This window comes from Centrocercus urophasianus, unplaced genomic scaffold (genome assembly GCF_019232065.1).
Source record: "Centrocercus urophasianus isolate 14NV4802_14NV808 unplaced genomic scaffold, USGS_Curo_1.0 seq_10, whole genome shotgun sequence".
Classification (NCBI taxonomy): domain Eukaryota; kingdom Metazoa; phylum Chordata; class Aves; order Galliformes; family Phasianidae; genus Centrocercus; species Centrocercus urophasianus.
The window spans coordinates 95,394,532-95,416,565 of NW_024884142.1; the positions used below are offsets into that span (position 1 = coordinate 95,394,532).

Consider the following 22,034-nt stretch of genomic DNA (forward strand, 5'->3'; position numbering starts at 1 on the left):
GCAGAGCAGCCCCAGAGGGGCAGAGCAGCCCCAGAGGGGCAGAGCAGCCCCAGAGGGGCAGAGCAGCCCCAGAGGGGCAGTTCATTCCCCATGCACTGAACGTGGATACACCTCGACATGCAGAGAGAGACCCAAAAAGCCACATGGGGGATTTCTGTTATCATATGTAAAAAATCCTACTCAGAAAAAGAATGAATAAAGAAATAAAACACCCTAGTAAAAGAAGGAAGGTGACAGCTAAACATTACTGACACGTGCCAAAGATAGATCAGATGGATCTTACTGCAATCTAAATATTTAATTTCCCTTTGATGAAACGTCAAGCAATCAAGTTACTTTGAAATCAAACAGCCCCATGAGAAATAAGTTCCACTTACAGCCTAAGCATTTATTACAATTAAATGGCTACTGATTCATTATCAGTCTGACTTTTGTATTCTACCTCATGAATGGCACTGTTATGAACTGTCCAGTACCAACCTTACACTGAATTCCAGAGGAAGAGACCTTTGTAATCAGCTGAAATTAATGAAGTTAACAGGACTACCAACACGTATGGAACTCTGCCAACACAGCATTAATGAACAATCTGAGCTTTCACCTAAATTCTGTCCCAAGCTCATTTGCTGACACAATAGAATATCACATAGAATTTTGCTTCACTGTGAATACAGTAATTCTATTTACAAAGGAATGCAACTCTTTCAGGCGCAGGAAGACTGTCCGTTCACCATTCTGCTTCAGAGGACAAGTGACACCATAAAGGCACAAGGAGGTGGGCACCTTCCTGCAGCTCCTGCATCACACTTGCTTCAAGCAACAATGAACAGGTAAGTGCCCACTGAAACACACAGCTCAGGTAAGAAACTTGAAATAGCTTCATTCACACATCAAGTGTTACATTTGCCCCTGTTTAACTTTATGTGATTATTTAATCACTTAATGTGTACTCAATAAAACCATTAGCAAAGAAATACAACTACACAACATTTTCCTGACAATAAAACTGGAGATAAAGCCATACAATATGACCGATTTTGAAGCCTTTAGAAATTACACTAAAAGAGTAAGTCTCTTACAAACCTTCCATTTGTCAGGAAAGATGGTCCTGACATTTACAGAGCCACCCAGCTTTCCTCCAAAGCAGAATATTCTCAAAAACTGTACTCCTTAAGAGTTTGGTGATTACACTGAAAAGCTAGATAGCAATAAGACTTTATTGCCCCGAGGTGGACGGCCTTGCCTTTTAAGAGGTGAATTCAAAGGCAGTCCTCCCTCATTCTTTATACAATAGTAAATGCATCTGCAAAATGGGTCTCACTCTGCCCACCTGACAGCAGCTACGATGGAAAAAGGCAGCCTACCATCCTTCACAGCCCTCAGCTCCCACAAAATAGGGTCAGAGCCCATGAACAGAGTGCCAGCAGGTGCCACTGGTACTCCCAGCACTGACAGAGGGTCTCACAGCAAGGCTGCAGTATTCCAGTACTTTCATTACAGCAAAGTGAAGTTAATTCACCAACACATGAGCCTAGTATTGCAGTCAGCCTTACAGCAAAGTTTCACTAATTCATATCTCACACAGCTACACTGTACTATGAGACTAATGTATACATTATATACATGCATACCCAGAGTTGATATCCACATGATGAAGGACAAAAGCACGTACTACACTGCATTTATCGTGCATCTTAAGCCACATGGAGATCACTGCCCTTTCAAATTCTTTCTGCAGTTCTTAAGTCTTTAAAACATCTCCCATCTGGTTTGTCAGGCAAGTCACACTGCCACCATTCCACGGGCAGCACTATTTATAAAACTGCTTAGCATGAAACTCTACCTAGATCCGAACAATCAAAATATTGACATGTAGGTGTTGCTGGACACTTTTCACATCTACCTCAGTAAAAGCAGAAAGAAGAATAGTCACCAACAAACTTTCCAACAGAAATGCAGCACTTTGCTGCTCTGCCTAACACAGACACACTTAATCCCAGGATAAGGAATACATGCTAAGGATTCTGTAACCATTTTGGAATTACTCTCCTCTTTTTCAGAAGAATCTTGTGAGCTGAGGACTTACTTTGGAAATAGCTTTGCTATCAAATATGGTCTAAAACTAAACTTAAAAAAACAAACAAAAAAGCCCACAACAATAAAGGTGCAATTAGAACTTTTTTAAAAAAAATTAAGTTCACTAACAGGTTTGTCAAATTAATTCTTCCAGACTTGTGTAGATATTACCATTAAGCAACATTTGGTGTTTGCATACGACCTGTCTCCAAGGAGCGCATTCATGCGTGGTTTTGGAATTCTATACATTTACCAAAGCAATATAAAATACTAAATATTTGTCTTATGAAAAGAAAAAAATACACAGAATGAAAAAAAAAAAAGCCTCTGTGGTAACTTTGGGGTCTGACAACTCGTAAGTTAGCAATGAAAGCTCTGGGATCAAGTCTTTGAGAGCGCATTGCAAGTTTGAATGAAAGACGACAAAAAGCCACAGTGGCAGTTTCACATGAGGAAGCTTTAAGGTTAGTTGCAATGTATTTAAAAAGAAACAGCATTCAAATAAATTATTTTTCACTGCAGTACGCCTAGTTTTTGGAGATGGAATTAAAATTGGGCTTTCGTTTTAGAGCAAGTAAAGCATAATATTAGACTATAATACTGCATGTACTATGAAGATCCAAGTGCCCACGGTGTTGCAAGAGAACATTTTCCCTCAGGCATTTGAAATTTAATGCTTCTTTAATATTCTCTGTTGGATATTGTTAGAATGGAATTTCAAATATTTCCTGCAATTTGAGTTAAAGATTACTGAATAATGCTGAGCAGCAAAAAATTTTTGAAGCATACATCTAAAGCTGGCACAGTAGCTCAATGTCCTGTTGTTTCTTGCTTTAGCAAAATTAATTTCTACAGTCTTCAACCATGAATTCAAGCACCACCTGGAGATTCAAACCCATAATTTAACTGTAGAGCATTTCTCGTTCCCTTTACTAATACACTGAGGGGAAACCCTGGATGTCAGGCAGCTATAAAAGGCAAAGGCCATTTCATAGCGATACCTTATTGTCTTTCAGATGAGACAGAATGCAACTTGAAAATCGTTATCTGGTCTATTACTGTAAATAAATGGGATTACCTGTGAGGAAATGAATATACATAGAATCACCAAGGTTGGAAAAGACCTAAAAGATCATCCAGTCCAAATGGTTTTGTCCACATTAAAAGTACAGACTGGAAGAGTAGCATCTTTCCCCTAGAACTCCAAATGTTCAAAAGGCTTTCCTTCAATTAAGATCCAACTTCTTCAGTATCTGTATGTTAGTGAACCATCATAATAGCTGCTAAAGACCTAAAGGCAGACTGCAAATTAAACCTAAAAAGAAATGAAGCACAGCTGTATCATTCTAGAAACAAACCAGGAAAAATAAACCTAACCAGAATCACAATTCCCTTTGTTTGATTACTTCACAGGGAAACTTCCTTCACTTGGTGATGCAGCTGCTTTCTTTTCCATCATTTGCATCCAGATTACAAGCACAGGATGCTCCTAATTTGTTCCACAGCCACGGATCCCTTATCCCTACTAGGCACATGCTGACTTGCTCTTTGGTTCCCCTCTATGTCAAGCCTTTCAGTTCCTCTCAAAATGGCCCAGAATGCTGCTTTAGAAGGTACAACTACTGTGACTTCACATGAAATACTTCCTCCACATCTTCCCAGACTTTCCCTTCTGTAAGGAATTGATTAAAAAAACAAAAAAACTTTAAAAACTCTACATTGTAAGCCATTGTAAGGTTTTCACTCCTTGGGTATTTTTATTGATAATGCAGATAATAATTCAATTCTTAAGAGAAATACAATCTGCAGACATCTTCCATAGGAAACTAACCTACCACATCAACACTTCACGAGACTTTGTAAAACAAGAAGCAACTGAATGAAGAAGCTATTGTATAATACCAGTAGTTCTGAGATGTTTGTTTAGAAAACACTTCAATTACTCACACGCTTTCAGCTAGCACATTAAGCTACTGGTTTTACTGAGCTATGAAAACAGGCTGGTATAACCTTCTTTTGAATTGCTCAAGAACAGCAGTGCTATGGATATGCCTTGGAAACTGACCACGTAAACAATTTCATAGCGTTCCAAAAATGAAATGAACCAAAGAAATGCACTACAAAGGACATTCTTTTCCCTCCTTCCCTTTACCACCTCCCAGCGGTCTGTGAAAACCTCTACCACCTCAACTCTATTACTATGGGAAGTACCACCTCATTAACTCAAGCTACAAAGCTAGACAACAACCAACCTCTCCCATGTACTGACTTCAGGAAACCCAAACTGCCGTGCAGGTGTACAAGTGTCTGTGTAATGAAGAAAAGTACCAAGTTCTATTACAGGAGTGAAACTAGGAAGACTCTCATACACCAAGAATGCAATTCTCCTGTTCAAAACAATTCAGAAGTTCAACTTTACTCAATGTACAGCCAAGATACTGAAATCTTTCCTTATGTCTGCTGTTATTTCGCTTTCATAAGGACTCAATACTCTGTACTTGGAAGAAGTGAGAGCAGAAAATCCTCTGAAAATGGGTCAGATGACAACAGATCTCACATGGTTTCTCAGCTTTACCTACAACAGAGTAGTTATTACCAAGCCCCTGTACTAATGCAGCCCCAAGTCAGTGAAGAAAGCCTGCAAGAGCAAACACACCTGAGCTGCACTCCAATCTCCAGAGGCCTGTGTGCATCAGATCCACCTACACAGAGACCAGCATAGGAGGCTTACACAGTTGGTGTGATCTCTGCCAAATGAGTAACAGGTGTTTGTATCATTAACATAGAAATGAGCAACAAAAAAAAGAAATCTGGTCACATTTTTAATTAAGATTTGATTTGTTGGTAGTTTGTGAAGATTACTAATAGCTGTTACAAGTGTGCTGTGCATCAGGAGGCTCCTCATAGCAGGCATATTGATACATGGCATCCCACCCACCTACTAAAATACCAGAGGCTTTCTAAATGCAATCAATGAATAATCAATTACCTGTAATTACATAAAAACCTACCCGAGCTATTAAAAAAAATAGAAGTGAAGCCATATCTCTGAAACAGATTCCACAGGCAGAAAGCAAAACTTCTACTTGAGAATGTTTTCTGAACTACAGCAAAATAATTAATATTAATAATAATAATAAAAATCAGGGTTATGAGCAGAAGGTCTAGAAACACCAGCTTCTTCATGACCTTTAACACCCATGCAGGATCACATAGCTGAAGTTTAGAAATGAACACTAAAAAATTAGATTCTGGCCATTAGAGTGGGGAATGTAAAAAAAAGCCCTGTATAAGACATCAGCACTTCATGCACTTACCTACCTTCACTTTTTAAGCCACAATTCTTATTGTTCTTTCTTATACCTACAACTTTGTCCTGTTTTAAACTCTTGCAGGTTCCCTGTCATCTTAAAAACTGACTTCTGGTCCTCTCAATCTCTTTCCTAGGATAGGCTTCAAAAAGTGCTCAAATTCTACTATTGTTTCTGGGCTTTAAACCAGCAATTACATAGCTGGTTTTTTGTTGTTTTTTACAAGGTCATAAGCATTTCGAAGAATTACTTTCGCTTGAGATACATTTTCTGTATAAAAATTGTAAGCAAGTACATTTAGAAAGAAAAACAGTATTATACATGGAGAAGATAAAAAAAGCTTCCACAAATCATTGAAAATTGGGTATAAAAACTTACCAAAAATAATTCAGCGATTTCTATAGATAGCAATGAAAAAAAGCTGATCCAAACTATAGTTACAGAGCACTGACAGCTATTAAAAGAGAATAATTCACTTTAAATTGGAATTAAAAAAAAAAAAAACACTTCAACACTATGAGCCTTGAAAAATAATACTTAATCACCACAAGATAGAGATCAAAACAGTTTGAGTATTGTGTTGTTTAGTTACACCAATCTGCATGTTACTTAATTTCAGTGAATGCAAAGTCTGTAAACTGCATTTCAGTAAATACCTGAATGCCTAATCTGTGTGCACAGTGAAGTTCATTACTTCTTTTGCACTTAATTTGTTTCCACTTCTGCAGCTTTTTGGCTTACAGCTCTACACAAAAGACATACAGTAATAAAACATGCGAGATTCATTAAAGAAGATTAAGAAAATGACACCAACACCTCACCACCTCAGAAATAGTGGCAACTGAAGATGTAAAATAGCAAAAATATTCTGAGACGATAAAAAAAATATCCCACAAGGAAACCTGAAGACTGTGAAAAAATTGACAGGAAAAACAGCATTAGATTTGGAATGAACTTCTCTGGAGCTTTGAAAAGGTGTTAAGGCTAATAAATCACAAAAATAACAAATACAGCACATGCCTTGAGGACAAAAGAGAGCACAAATTTAGCATGCAGAAACTCAGTGTATGTTATTCATAGATCCCCACAGCACCAACAATCTGAAGACAATGATACGATTTAACAGCACGAGGAATACAACTGAGGACCAACACATGCTGCCAAAACACCAGAAGAATTTCTATCCAGAAGCAGATTTATTTTAAAAAGCTAATAAACACCAAGAAAAGGAGACGTAAAAGAAAAGATGGAGAAAAGAAAGCATCTGTCATTTCTTTTGCTTAGTTTTGTATGGTTACATTTTGCTTGGAAGACATAAAATTCTAACAAACAGAAACACTATTTAAGCCCAGAAAAAATAATTGCAGAACTATTAAGTTTCGTTAACTTGAAAAACTTCAGCGTTGCCTTCAGTTAAAACATCACAAAAGGCAGTGCAGTCTTAAACCAATGTTACTCTATCTGGGACTAGTTATACCAGGAACATATTTAAAATAAACTGACAAACATTCACTACAAATCAGTTTCAATGTTAGGTATGTTATCTCCAGCAATAAACTAACAAGCACAAGCTTGGGCAGAAAAGGATGGAGAATGAAAACAGAGCCTTACCTACAGAAGAAACTTTGACTAGCTTAACTGAAATCCATTAAACCAATGGTTTAACGCTACGCTGGCAGACAGAGCAGTTTATAGCACGCTTATACTGATTTTGCTGAAAACTGATAAGCAATCAACTTGAAGATAACTGATAATGCTTAGTGAAAAATCACCTTTTGCGGGCCCATGTCAACTTCTGGGTAAATGTAGATCTTAAATAACCTCAATTAAATCAGTATGAAGCGTGGGTGCAAAGAAATGTCAGAGTTACTGGGGTAAAGCATCTAAGGATGCTCTGGAATGGTTTGTCTGGACAACAAGCTCCCTGGCACTGCTGAGGCACCTCTCACAGCAAGGCAGACCTCTGCTTTCGTTTGCAGCTGCTTGGCTTTAAATTCATCCCCAGACCAGAACTTAAGTTCAATCTTCATTCACAGCACGAACGTATCGCTGTTAAGCAATATAAATCAGCATTGAGCAGTACGAGATTGAGAACAAACTCAGCATCACGATACCTTTTGAACCCTGACACCGCTGCTTCCGATACTTCAGGAGCTGCCAGAGGGTCGGTCGATCAAACCACGGGAAGCCTGGGATTGTGGCACGAGGACGATTAGCAACAAGGCTCGCTACAGTGAGAACATTTGCGTGCCGTGTGTTCGTGTTTACTCTTAACACCACTGCCCCAAAGGAGGATTTCTGACTGAGGAACTGACAGAAGTCAACCCAAGTGCTGCCCAAGGTGTTAAAACAATCACCTGTAAGGGGCTAAATAGGATTAAAAACTAATCCTGCTGAAAAATGTCGGGGCACGTGAGCCTTCAGCACAGGCTAAGCTAAATTACAGGATTTGTTCTGCTAGGAACCTTGTCAAGGCCTGAGGAAGAAAACAATCCATGGTGCGGTTATGCCAGCAGCTCACTGACAGAGCTCAGCCCGCAGCACAACCACAGGCTGCCCGAGAGAAGTGTGTCAGAGCACGGAGAGCCAGCCGGGCAGGAAGGCAGAGGGACGCCGGGGCGAGTGGGTCTGAGGAGAGTGGCCGTGCTGAGGCCCTTAGCAGCACCGTGCAGACGGCAGGGCCTGGGGAGATGGAGGGAATCCCGCGCGTCACCGCACGCCGTTCCCGCTGCAGCGTTGCCTAGCAACCACCGCAGCGCCGCTACCTGCGCACGCGCAGCAGCCCCGAATTCTCGCGACGCACGACGTCCCCTTCCTTCCTCTACAGCCGGTGTGGACACCTTCCCTCGCGCGCATGCGCACAGTTGGCTCATCTTGAGTTTCCTCCGTATGACGCATGCGCAAACCCAGGAGCCAACACCGCCCTAACCACAATCCTTCCGGAGCGCACGCGCAGCTCTCGGAGCCGCTCATTGCCCCCTAGCGGGGACGGACGGGATTAATGAACGGGCCGGAGGGGCGGGGCGCCGGGAAAACGGCGCCAATAGCGTGCAGGGGCCTGGGCGTGCGTGCCCCGAGGCACTCTGGGACTTGTAGTTCAGCCCCCGCCACAACAATACAGGACGGCGAGACTCGCGACTACAGTCCCCATTCACCTGCGCGCCATGGCGCGCCCCGCCCCTCCGCGGTGCCCTAGCGCGACGCCGCCGGCGGTCGCAGTCGCACGGTAGAGGTGACCTCGAGGCTGCCGCTCGGCTCGCTGCTCCCAGCCATGGTCGGTACCGTTCCGTGTGGCGACGTCGCGCTCAGGGGCCGCGGGAGGTGGTTGGGGGAGGGGGCTGGGGCTCGAGGTTTCCTCGGGCGGAGGCGATCTCGAAATGGCGGCGGCTCCCCCGGGCTCCCTGCGGCGCGGAGCCCTTCCCTCCGTGCCCGTCCTGCCGAGCGCTGCGGCTCTCCTCGATGAAGGAGAAACGCCGCAGGCTCGGAGCGGTGCGGCCCCGTTCGTCGCTATAAGGGCGGCTGTTCGCCCCGGCCTCCCAGGTCATTGGGGACACGCTGCGCCTCTGCCCGGAGGCCTTGTTTGCCCTGTAACAGGCAGCCTCCGTGCTCTGTTACTCGCATCTTCACTTTCCTTTGTATATTAAAACTCCTTGCATGCCCTAAAATGACTTATTTTCCCAGCACCTTTCAAAAAGTATCTCAAGTCTGCAAAACCTCATCAATTCTGCTTCTCAACTCATGTTTCTGTTCAGAATGTGGGCTCTCAGGAGCCACCACAAGACATAGCATTTCATTTTGCATGTGAGCTTTCCAAACTGGTTGCTGTGAATCTGCTGGTCCCACAGGAACCATTTGTTTAAAGCTCTGTTTTGATACTTAGACTCATTGGAACATCACTGCTTTCATCCTTCCACCCCTCCAGTACTCTTTCTATGTATTTCCTGTCAGCATCGAACTTCTGAAACAGAATCTTGTGTCTATTGATGCAACTGCTGTTAGCTGAATGACATAGAAAAAGTTAGTGGGGGCACCTGGCTGAAGGTCACTGCTGAAGGAAAGACTTCCCTTGGAGTTCTGCCCCTTTCCTGCTGATGCAGTCTGCCACGTTCCCAGATACATCTGGCAGTGCCCCGTGCTCCTTCGGGGGAAGGAAGGGAGGGTTTCATGGAATGGCCTGGGTTGAAAAGGACCTCAAAGGTCATCCAGTTTCAACTCCCTGCTATGTGCAGGGTTGCCAGTCACCAGACCAGGCTGCCCAGAGCCACATCCAGCCTGGCCTTGATTTTAGGCTCCAAGCTTCTGAAGGCACTGTGACTAGTTAGCCTCACTGATGTGCTCCAAGTATTGTCAGGCATGGTGGGATAGCTTGGTTAGTTTCGTCGGTCAGGAATAATGCTGTTGGCAACTTGACAGCTAAATTCAGCTGCAATAATGCTAATTCTCATCTTTAATAACTAATTAGTAATTTAAAGTTCATCACTTGTGTAAGCAGGCAACGGATTTTTCTCATTCCTACATCTGATAAATGATGGGTTAACATTGCTTTTTTGACTAAATTTCATAACCTCCTGATCTGTTTTGCCATGTAGTACTATTATCATTTGCAGCACTGATGTTTTAAGTTTGCTGATACCAGCAGTAATCACAAAAGTAATTTGGACACCAAGTTCCTGAGTCCCAGGTGGGGACTGGAAGCATTAAACCCATTATTTCCTCATCTGATAGCAGAATATTTACCTTTAAACCAGTGATAATCTGAAGGAGTGGAAACCCAATGTGTTTATTGAATGAGGGCAAATGTCAGCAGTCACAGTGTTCACACTTTTTGTTGTTGTTGTTTTTTTGTTGTTGTTTTTTTTTTTCCCCTCCCCCATTATCTTTACTGCTCTTTGTTTCTTAAAACTTTTTAACCATGTATCTGACATACGCAGAGTAGAAAAGGCTTTGGAATTAAATGCTCAATTACTTGTTTTTTTCCTAGTCCAGATATACCCAAGTAAATGAAGGTCACCTCTGCTGTTACTAAAGCATGACACTATTCTCGTTGAAGCCCTGTACACAAGCCAAGTCATGGATTAAATGCCTGAACATGAATGTGTGTGCACCTGCAACTCCCTCACAGGGAGGCTGTTAGCTTGGGAGCTGCGTGCTTCTCCAAACTCCTTTCCTCAGCTGTCAAGGATAACAGTGCTTAGAAGCAATGCAACATAAGCTTGCTAGGGAGAGTTAGCTACCTTCTGCTATTGTAAGAAGCAAAACAGTTTCAGTGTTTTGATCCAACTTCTGGAGTCAAGGGATGAGAATCTTGATCCAGAGATTGTAGAATCAAAGGGAAGAGAATCCACTTACTGCTCAGTTGCTGATGGTAGGTGGGAAGCTTTGGGTTGAGTATAATGTAGTGATGGCTTGGAGAGAGAGAACTAAGTAGGCAGTGCTCCCTGGTTTGTGTTAGCTGCTGCATTTCTTCCAGGCCAAAATGGAGACAAGAAAACAGGGATGGCAGTAAACAAACATTTTTGAGAGGGTGGAGGTGAGTCAGACTGAGGGCTTATTTTAGCAAGGGTAAGTGTTAAGGCTATTTTAGTACAAAAAAAACAAAAAAAAACAAAAAAAAAACCCTACTTCTTGCTTTTTGTTTGTCTAAATCTTCTGTTCCTTTCCTATCCTGTTGCTGGACTAAATGCTTACTAGTGAATGCATTGGAGTTTTTTTTTGTTTGGATCACACTAACATATAAAATGGAAAGCACACGGTATAGGAAGTTTGCTGAATTTGTCTCCCTTTTGTGACATGACTGTAGATAGAATCTTTCTCCTTAGCAACTTGTGAGCCCAACTTCTTAAAATCCTCTATTACAACGAAAATTCTGCAGCACCAAATTCATGATGGATTCAAGCTACCATGAAGCTCAAAGCAAATGCATTCACTTATTAGAATAAGAGCAGAAGCAAAGTTGCTTCTGACAAGTTATTTACAGTACCAGGCAAAACATCACAGGGAATACCAACAGTCATATAAAAGACAAAAGTTGACTCACCCAGCTGGTGATGAGGGCCTCCAGTTGTGGAATATTCCTCACTAAGCAGCCCTCAGCCAGGAGGCCTTCTTTCCCTTGAAGCCAGTCCTTAAATGAGCCCAGGGCTGGACCCTGCATCCAACTCTCTTCCAGTCACGTGGAAAGCACAGGAAAATTGTTTGCACCTGTGCTTCCTGGGCCAGCCATACCCCTTCACCAGGTGCTCAATCATCCCTTTTGGCCATGAGCTGACAGCTCCATTACACATCCCTTACAGAATGGCTTTTTCTATGCTCCTCATACGGGATTTCACCAGGCCAAGTTTCTGCAGTACAGTAATTTTCCAGTACTTTCCAAACTGCTAAGATCAGAAGCCTAAAAAGAGCATTGATTGTTCCATTTCCTAAATAAAAAGTAGATTCTCCTTCAAAACACACTGAAGTTGGTTCTTAAACCTGATATGCTTCTGAGTCTGTCCTGCCCATCGTCATTCAGACCTCGCAGTACTTTTGTAGCATATAACTTCCAAAACAACATACTGGAACTAGTTTTGAGAGTTAAAATGGGAAGAATTGATTGTCTCCTCTCCTCCTCGTTCCTCATTAGTTTTTATGAGGTTTGTGGGATGAGACTCACAGTAAGATAGGTTCAAATGAATGCACCAGAACTGGCAGCTAATTAACCAAACACTTAAAGAATATTATGAATAATAAAGGCAAAATCACGTTGAATTCTAACTCTGTGTATTCAATAGATTAACACTTGTGCTCTCATTTTATCTAGTGCAGTGTAGAATGAGACAGCTCCTACAAAGCCTAATTTTTATGATCACCTCATGTTAGCTTGATGCAGCTGTGCTTGACTGCTGGCTATGGCAGAGAGCATGCACTCAAGTCATAATCATAGACTCATAGACTCATAGAATGGCCTGGGTTGAAAAGAACCACAGTGATCATCTGGTTTCAACCCCCTGCTATGTGCAGGGTCTCCAACCACCAGAGCAGGCTGCACAGAACCACATCCAGACTGGCCTTGAATGCCTCCAGGGATGGGGCATCCACAACCTCTTTGGGCAGCCTGTTCCAATGCATCATAGAAGGAATGTTGGTTGCAAAGACCACCTGGTCTGACTCTGCCTTGCTCTTGAGTCTGGAGGTTGCCTGATTCAGCCTAATAGAAAGTCTTTTGCTCCTTCAAAGTGAGGTCCTGCGTGTTGTTGTTTTTTTGTTTTGTTTTGTTTTTTAATCTGGATCTTTAACATCCATCAAGGGAGCAGGGTGCACAAACTCTCTGGGTACCTGGTTGCAGTGAAGCAGTACAACCCTAGTTGAGAATTCCCCTCCTAACATCCATGCTCAACCTCCCAGGCTGTGATCTGTGGCCTCCCACTCCGCCGTCTATTACTGAGAAGTGTTCAGCAGCACTATTTTTGTAGCCCTCCTTGAAGCATTAGCAGGCTGCTGTTGGAGCACCCTCTGTTCTCTACCTTTCCAGACTACGTCCAGCTTCCTCAGCCTCATCTTACAGGACACGCACACAGGACTGCAGCCACCCTCGTCATCTTGCCTGGATCCATTCAGCATCACTTTAAACTCAGGATCCCAAAACTGGATCTGTATTTCAGCTCCAACCTCTTTGATGCTGAGCAAAACCACCACCTTTGGTCCGCAAGCTCTGCTTTGTAGTGGAGCTCTGTATGCAATTAAATTACGTCTGACGTAATTGAATGTTGTGTTTTGTCCATAACTGAAATGATAATCTTTTAATTAATTGTAAAAGTGAGTGCAGAATTCCAGCAGACTGGTCCAAGCCTTCGTGTTCCTGTCTTAACAGTTTTCCCCCTGTTGCCTCTAGGGAAAAAGAGTGATACAAAAAGCAGGCTTAAAGAATATTGGATTATGAATAGCCTTTGGCATGTTTTGCCCTTTCAGTATTAGCGTTCTGTTTAACAGAATGGACTTTTGCTACACAGTAAGCCTTGTGGTGGTTGCGTTGTGTTTTTTGTGGGTTTTTTTTTGCTAGATACAATATAACAGCATGTTGGCATAACAGCCTCCCAGTCTTTGGGGGTTTTTGGTCAGTTTGGATATTGGTGTCTGTATTTGCCCATCATGTCTGTGGATTTGCTGTGTAACAGTTTAGTGAGACACTGGTTTTAAGATTCCTTGGCTTGCAGCATTCAGCAAATCTTCAGTTTCAAGTAAGCATTCAAAATAGTTCATAAAAAAAAAGTCTGTATTTTCAGAATCTGAAAACTGGCAAAGTACAACAGCTCCTGAAAATTGTGAGTTTGGAAGCATAAGTGGATAGTCTAGTGAGTCGAGTGTGTATCGCAATGCCTCGTGCTGAAAAAGTAGCATTGTTTAAATCCATACCATGTTTTTCTAATTGTGATTCCCGGAATTTTGGAAGCTTTTCTGGGAGCATTTATTCCTGGGGATATCTTTTCAAGCATGGTCTGTTTCTGTAAGTGTAGGCAGAGAAGATTCTGGAGGCTCCGGTATGATCCCAGAAGCTGGCCTTCATCCATTTTGAAGCATGTGATTTCATCCAGGTTAAATAATCTTAACCTCACTTCTGTAGTACCCGTTCACTTGTACCACTGCGAGGTGCTGTGAACCTGCACTGTGGCTGTGGCTCAGTGTCCCCGACTTTCTTCCAGGCTGAACCCATCAGAGTCCTGGTGACCGGAGCTGCTGGGCAGATTGCTTACTCCCTGCTCTACAGCATCGCCAAGGGAGATGTCTTTGGCAAAGAGCAGGTGAGGGTTCACTGAATCGTTGTTCGTCTCCGCTGCGCAGAAATGAATAAGCTAATGCCAGAATTAATGTTTGATCACCATACTAGTGATTTATTTGTGAGAGTCCTGCTCAGTTATGCAAGCTTTCAGTACTTGGTTGTGCTAAAGTTTTAAGTTGATATTCCTTACACGAGATAAATTTCTAGTAGATAACAAGACAAACTGATTTTCAAAGCAGATGAGTCTACGATCAATTCCAAGTAAACTGTTTCTTTCTTTGCAGCCTCTTGTACTTGTGCTGCTGGATATCACTCCTATGATGACTGTATTGGAAGGCGTAGTGATGGAGCTGCAAGACTGTGCCCTGCCGCTGCTGAGAGGTGCCAAAAGGCATTTTCTTGTACCTATATTGTGCTGGATCTAGAAATTGCAGTAGCTGGCATTAAGCAGAAGAATGTATTAGATGATGCTTTCTTAGTTTTATTTTTTGTGGATGTTAAACTAATTTGACTTAGACTTCTTACAAGGAAGAATGTCATCAAGTGGGTTTTGTATAAAGAATTCACTAAGTTCCTGGTTCATGTACCTAAGCCTGGGTAGCTGGCACATTCAGCAAACTGTCAGATACTTGTACGTTTATCTGTTGTATTCTGGCCTAACGGTGAAATAACTTTGAATCTTGAAATGTGCCTGCATGTTCTTACCAAGCCAAAAAACAATTCTGGAGATGTATTTCCTCATAAAGACACACTGAGAAAATACTCCTCAGGTCATGTAATATTTAAGTTCCTCTATTCTACATGGGCACAAGAAAGGGAGCCAGTAGATGCCACTGTGATTATTATTATAGTACTTACATGAAAAGCATGTAGCTTCTAGCTCTTGTACAATCAACCCTTCTTCAGTTTGAATTCTTAGAGGCAGTGGAAATCTTCACTTGTACTTGGCACTGTAAATTTATGATTTTTCTTTTTTTTGTAGAAGTGAAGAGCAATTCGTGTATACTTATACATTTACCTGTCTGTATATATCTATGAATATATGTGTATATATATATATATATATATATATATAAGCAGAAGGTATCTTCTGACACATCTTTCTCCCATGCTCAGAATTTATAGCTAAAGTTTTAAGTAAATATTAGCATATAGAAACTGTTGAATAGCAAGTATTCAATCTTTGGAATTAATGCCAAATGGCTTTGCTTACATTTTTTGGAACAGAAAGGTGCTGCTGTTTTTGGATCAGATTTTATATAGATGTGTGTATATATATATGTATATATATATAAAAACATTTTGCTATGAAAGATAGATTTTTCTTTTCTCCTTCCCTTTTTTAGAGGTCATTCCAACAGACAAAGAGGAAGTTGCATTCAAGGACCTTGACATAGCAATTCTGGTTGGCTCCATGCCGAGGAGAGAAGGCATGGAGAGGAAGGATTTACTCAAAGCAAATGTGAAAATTTTCAAGTCTCAGGGTGCAGCTTTGGACAAATATGCCAAAAAGACTGTCAAGGTGAATACTGAAATTGAATTGTAAAGGTTCAGCTCTGAATCATTTAGAGATCTAAATAGATTGTGGTGTGATTCTGTGCAAGTAGGAACCTATTCAGTGCAGGCATTTTGTTTCTTAGGTCCTGGAGACTGTAACACAGTGAGGGTTTGATGAGATATGGTGTGTTAAATTAGTAGTTGTTTTAGTCCTTAATTCATTCAGTGAAAAAGGTACATTGAATTGCAATATTCCATGCACACTAGTAATACTTAAAAATATTAAAAAGAAAAATCTTTTTTTGTTATCTCTTCTCTGGGAGAACTCTTATCTGCATGCAGCTGTCTACTTCATCAGTGGCTTCAACATAATGACCCTTAACTTCAGCATCAATATGGAATTACAGTTGCACAAAAGATCAGCTCATTTCAGTTGTTTGCATCTTGGTCTTTGGAGCATTGGAAGCTTTTAATTGTTCTCTTTCAGATTGTTTCAGCACAGTTAATGGGATCATGTGGCTGCTCTCCTACTGCTCTTAATCTTAGACCCAGACTCCAACTGTGCTTTGTAACTGACTTTTTAATGTCTACTTCCTCTGCTGATGAACTTCCTACTGCTTCTAAAGACTTGTTTGCTTCTTTATACACTTGGAATAAAAACTATCAGTCTAACTGTTGCAGAGTAATGGAAAATGTACTGAACTCATTTTCAGGAGGGGAAATATAAAGGAAGGTTTGTAGATTAGCTTGTGTGATTGAGATTATGCAGAACTAGACATTAATCATTTGAGGCATATTAGTAGATGAAAGATGAATAAAAAAACAGTTTTCCCATAGTAATAAATTGATCTGACTTTCAGCAATATTTCACTTCTAACTGCCTATGAATATTGAGATAAGCAACTCCTCTGGCTTTCTTAATTATAAAGCAATTACATAGAGCAGTGACAGCCAGTCTCAGAGTAGTTTTAAGGTGATGGTGGCTGAGTATTGTTGGAGACAACCAAGAGTTTGTTTTCTCAGAGGCAAAGCCATTCCATTTATAGAGTGTTCTCATATTGCCTTGGAAGGAGTTGTTTTGCAGAAATAGCATTTTTGACTAAATACGTGGTGCTGCTTCTTCATTCTATAATTCCTCTTCTCCTTTTTTCTTTTTAGGTGGTGGTAGTTGGGAATCCAGCAAATACTAACTGTTTGATTGCATCAAAGTCAGCCCCATCGATACCAAAGGAAAATTTCAGCTGCTTGACTCGCTTGGATCACAACAGAGCTAAATCTCAGGTAAAAAGAACCTATTTACTTAGAATGCTTTCTGTGGTCTCTGCTAAATACAGAGAGAGCTGTGCTTCCAAAGAAGTTTGTGAATTGAGAGGCTGAAGCTAATTCAAAGGGCATGTTTAATTTCCAATTAGATTGCTCTGAAGCTTGGTGTGACTTCGAATGATGTGAAGAACGTCATCATCTGGGGCAACCACTCCTCCACTCAGTATCCAGATGTTAACCATGCAAAGGTGAATGTGAAAGGAAAGGAAGTTGGAGTTTATGAAGCTATAAAAGATGACAGCTGGCTGAAGGGAGACTTTATCCTGGTAAGGTCTTGACTTCTAGTGATCATCCTGTACTTAGGATTTCTCCCAACTTCACGTAAACTATGTAACTGGCTGACTGGAGCAGCTATTCCTATCTCAGAATTTATCTGTTTAGCTAGAATAATGTCTCTGCAGATACTTGTTCTCAGTCAGTTATTTGCTCTTGAAAAACGTAAGGCATTGTGATACTTTTGTAAACACTACTAGAAAAAAAGAGTATTCAAATGATTCAACACAAAGTTTCGGTCATAGCTTTGTTGCAACTCTTCTGCCACACAAGCACCAGTTCACTGGTGTTTTAATAGATGAAGAAGGATCATCTTTCCTGTGCTGCTCCCACCCAGCCACCAGAAACAGCTTTGCAGTGTGTGAACACCTTCTTCTCTTCTCTCCAAATCTCAATCTATGACCTCACCAACAGCATTTCTCAAAAGTAATCTGAAAAATCTAGAAAACTACAAATGTTTTTAACTGCAGTATAAAGCAAAGGGATTATTAAAGCCTTTGAACTGGACTCCAAGCAGGCACATGCTGGTTGGAATTGCAGTGTTAGTCTATGCCAGTCAAATTCTGCTTTTTATCCAAGATACATTCGGTTTGGAACGGTGGACGTCTTTTGTTATATGTCTGTATCCTGTCCTATCTTGGTTTTAGGTATTGCTTGTTCCAGTCTATGCTTGTTGCTAGAGAAAAATGAGTGCATACTGCCAACCAAGTATAAGCAGAAAGCTGTTACAGGAGTTTCTCATTGCCGTGTCCTTTATCCTGCTGTGTCTTGCATGGCCAAAGCAAGATACTGGTTTGTTTTGCATTCAAGGTACACTGTAATGCTGATCCATACTAGAATGGTCTGCTGAAGAGAAAAAGGGGCTAAATGATTTAGAAACTAAATTAAATTTACACATTAAATACTGTAGGATTGAGATTAAATAGTTCATGTTGGTATTCAGCTGTAAAAACCTAAATTCCAGTGAAGCTCTGAGAAATGTGTTACTGTTAACATACTTGAAGTCTCTGGAGGTTAAAGCTTTGAAAGGTCTGGTTATTGAAAGAAGAAGCTGCTAACTACAGCAGGTACTAGGACTGCTCTGAAAATAATGCCTCCTACATTAGGATGTTGGCCCACAATGTCAGATGTGGATGTTGGTGGGATGACAGTAGAGGTTGAAGCTTCCCACCAACGTTCTGTTAACATTTTGTTACTGTGTGACAGATGGCAGCAGAGGGCCAGCCTGACAGCATGGTGCCTGACCTGGAAGTGCACATGAATCAAAGGGGTGGAACTGAATTTCTGTGTTTGGAAACAGTGTCACCCAGTGCCATTCACTGATGCTTGCTGAACATTTATGGAGATCAAACAGTGGATGTGAGCACAGTGAGTGGTACATTTCAGCAGTGGTGACAACAATTTGAAAGACAAGCCATGTTAGGGATAGCCGTGCACTGCTGTCAGCCCATGAAACAGTGAGCATTTCCATCAGCTCATCTGCATAAATTGGCAGGTTGTAACCAGGAAATGTACATACAGCTGAATAACAGCTTCAGTATGTTGGAGGCAATGGTAGCAGTGTTGGAATATTGAAAAGTTTGTACCAGGTTGTATAATCAATGAATATAAAGATTTTATAATTACAAAACAAACAAGAGAGTTAGGCAAAGCAGATTATAACAACAAAAAGAGAACAGAGAGAAAGCTTACCTGTACCCTGGGCTTACTTATGAAAATCCAGCAGACCAGCAGAGATCCTTCCCCACTGGTAGTCAGCTCTTAAATAGGTCTAGCAGAGGTGCAGCCAGGCTCCACCCTTTCCTGCAGGAATTGCCTTCACCTGTGCTCCCATGGCTGACTCACTGCTTGCCTCAGGTGATCAATCAGAGGTTCAGGCTGTGATTCAGCAGTTCCCATACACAGTGAATCTCATGAATGCTCACACAAGAAGAGGGAAGATACTGTGTGCAAGTTTGTCAATATGACAGTCAATGTGAGGCTGAAGGTGACAGCTGGATTGCATGTGTCGTTACCAGCGATGAGATGTGGTGTCACCACTCTGAGCCACAGTCAAAATGGCAGTCTGTGGAGTGGTGACATGTCAGTTCCCTATTGAAAAACGTCTGAAAATGCAGTCCAAAGTGATGTGCACTGTCCCTTGGGATAGGAAAGGGGTGGTCTTTCTGGGTTTCCTGGAACCGGGACAAACCATTGACTCTGGCTGCTGTGTTGCAGTTCTGTCTAATCTGAAGGCTCTAACTTCTAAGTCAGAGAGGAGGACAACCTTTCTCTTGCAGTGCAGTAACACCAGCCTCCGTGCTGGTTGGAAGACCATGGAGCACACTGCCCATCTTGGTTGAACTGTCCTGGCACACCTATCATTTAGTCTGGAGTCGGCACCTTCTGCCTGCCTGTTCAGTCCGGTAGAAGATGGTTGTGGGCAGCATTTTCCCACCAACACTGCAGTCCTTCCAGCTGTGCATAAGTGGGTCACCTCTGCTGGTGCAGAGTTTTATAACTGCAGCATGCAGGCTCTTGTTCATCCTTGGCAAAAATGCACTGCTAACGGTGGTGATCATGTTGAAAAATAGTGTTTTGTAACTGAGATTTTGCTCTACCAAACAGTATCAGTGTGCTTTTTGTATCAGTTGTAGTTTCTATGGAAATAAATGGGTGACATTGCTTTCAGAGCAACCTACGTATGAGCAAGCCTTTGAAATATGACACTGTGTTCTTGTCCTGGCAAAACTCTTGGTTGTATTTCTGCTCTGTATGCCATGTTTATTTACTGATGGAATAGTATCTTGACTGATGAAATTAATGTTTGTAAGTTGGACTTTTCCTTATGGAATTTACTTGCAATGTTTAGGCCAAATGATGATTTTTTTTTTTTCCTGCTTCATAATTTAGTATTTTTTGATTGCAGACTGTTCAGCAACGTGGAGCAGCTGTCATTAAGGCTAGGAAGCTGTCCAGTGCGATGTCAGCTGCCAAAGCTATCTGTGATCATGTGAGAGACATCTGGTTTGGCACTCCTGCGGTAAGATGGAGCTCTTGAAAAAGTGCTTGTTTGCCTGATGGTTTGGTTACATGTCAGTGTCACTGATCTTGAGCATGTGTGTTGAGCAGGGGAAGAATGGCTCTTCTCTGGTGTAGTGCATGTCATGCATGATGCAGTATATTGGAAGGTAAAGTTTTGCTTTCTTCCATTAGTGAAAAATGTGTTTGTCCTCGACTCTTCTGTTTTCAGGGAGAATTTGTTTCCATGGGAGTCATTTCTGATGGCAATTCTTACGGTGTTCCTGAAGACTTGCTATATTCATTCCCTGTTGTGATCAAGGTAACTAGCTTGTATTTAAATCTAAGTCAGTTCTGCTAGACCTTGCTAAACTGTCCTATAAAACAGCATTGCTTTCAGTATAAAACTGCAGTGACTGGTAGTGTTAGCAGTCTCACAAAATAGACCACTATTCACTATTTTGGAAGTAGCAGTCAAAGAAAAGCTGATAGAAAAGTAGTCTGACATGACTAGCTATTCCTGGTTGTCTTCTTTATCTGAAAGCAAAATTCACTTCTACTTGGTCTGGTTTTAAAGGTCAAACACAACCTGTGTGGTCAGAAACAAGGTTCATGATAGAATCAAGAGTAAGACTGCTTCTTCATGAGTTCAGATCATATTATAAAACAGTAGGAAAGCAGGATTTTTCATGCAGCTGTGAATAACTTGTAATCTTATGCAGGTACTGACTTGATGTTGTACGTGAGTATAAGTGAGCAAAGTTTTAAATGAAGGTGACATTTAATTCTCTGTAGTGCTTTCACTGCAAGGCTTTTTGTGCAAACTGAATGAAGCTTGCTCTCACATAAGAGTGTTTTTGTTTTGTTTTCAAACAGGACAAAACCTGGAAGTTTGTTGAGGGTCTTCCTATTAATGACTTTTCTCGTGAGAAGATGGATCTGACTGCTAAGGAGTTAACTGAAGAGAAGGAGACAGCTGTGGAATTCCTCTCCAGTGCATGACTATATGATCCAGAAATGCAAAGCCATTTGAGAGTGGAAGAATCTAAAAGTCGTCTCTAAGTGTGCAACCAACCACTATTACTGTATTCAAGTCAACTGTCTGTGGCAATTGTGCATTTTGAAGTTCATATGCTTACTGGTACTACTGGGCCTATCGAGTTATTAGCAGAAAGATTATTAAATAAGTCAAGTTAGTTTGTTGACCAAACTTCATCTGTTCAATACTAGTTGCTTTCTGTGTATGATACAGAATAATCGTGTAATTGTTTGCCTATGCCTTGGCTACTAACGCACAATTTCAGTTTTGATTAGAATTTGGCACTGTTGGAACACGTCCTGATCTATTATCACTGCAACATCCAATGGTTCGGCTGAGAAGGAAATCAAGATGCCAGTAGTTCTTGAACTAGTCGTTCAGTGACTCGAGTCTATCGGTGGGTAGGCTCCAGATATATGCTATTCACTCTGGTCTTGCTTACAATATTTATCAATAGAAATATTAAAAGATGCTTGATCACAAAATGGCTGCTAGTGGTCTGTTACATGTTTCAGTTACGTAGCTTGCAGCACTCAATGGTATAACCAGGAAAAAAAAACAACCTAGTTTATTTCAGTAAGGAAGCTGGTTTTGAGAATTTTTGTTGATAAATACTTCATTCATCTCTTCTGGGTTAAAATCTATATGTCAACATCAACAGGAAAGCAATAGGCAGATTTCTACATTGGCATTACAGCTCAAAAGCAGCGTTGGTGCTGAAGATCAGTGCTAATTTGGTTGTGGCTTCAAAGGCAGTTGG

The 22,034-nt window shown here is 41.4% G+C and overlaps 2 protein-coding genes across 2 annotated transcripts in view; one reads left to right on the forward strand and one right to left on the reverse strand.

Moving 5' to 3' along the window:
• LOC122161166 (WD repeat containing planar cell polarity effector) overlaps positions 1–8,285 on the reverse strand; it is a 137,745-nt gene extending 129,460 nt beyond the window's left edge. The window contains exons 1-3 of the mRNA XM_042820356.1: positions 8,153–8,285; positions 7,502–7,615; positions 4,733–4,778 (exon numbers count right to left, since the gene is read on the reverse strand). Of these exons, the coding sequence (XP_042676290.1) occupies positions 4,733–4,778; positions 7,502–7,615; positions 8,153–8,285 (293 nt within the window). The remainder of the gene's footprint in view (positions 1–4,732; positions 4,779–7,501; positions 7,616–8,152) is intronic.
• A 299-nt stretch (positions 8,286–8,584) lies between these two features.
• Positions 8,585–21,759, forward strand: MDH1 (malate dehydrogenase 1). The gene is made up of 9 exons (XM_042837971.1): positions 8,585–8,661; positions 14,066–14,164; positions 14,427–14,523; positions 15,489–15,664; positions 16,798–16,920; positions 17,052–17,228; positions 20,144–20,257; positions 20,468–20,557; positions 21,112–21,759. The coding sequence occupies exons 1-9, from the start codon at positions 8,659–8,661 to the stop codon at positions 21,235–21,237; spliced, it is 1,005 nt and encodes a 334-aa protein (XP_042693905.1). The 5' UTR covers positions 8,585–8,658; the 3' UTR covers positions 21,238–21,759.
• The last annotated feature ends 275 nt before the right edge of the window (positions 21,760–22,034 follow it).

What these genes read in the sequence shown, in the direction of transcription:
- MDH1 (XM_042837971.1), top strand. An exon ending in ATGCCAAAAAGACTGTCAAG is followed by an intron (nt 15,665 to 16,797) that starts GTGAATACTGAA and finishes TTTTCTTTTTAG; the next exon opens with GTGGTGGTAGTTGGGAATCC. An exon ending in TCTGGTTTGGCACTCCTGCG is followed by an intron (nt 20,258 to 20,467) that starts GTAAGATGGAGC and finishes TTCTGTTTTCAG; the next exon opens with GGAGAATTTGTTTCCATGGG.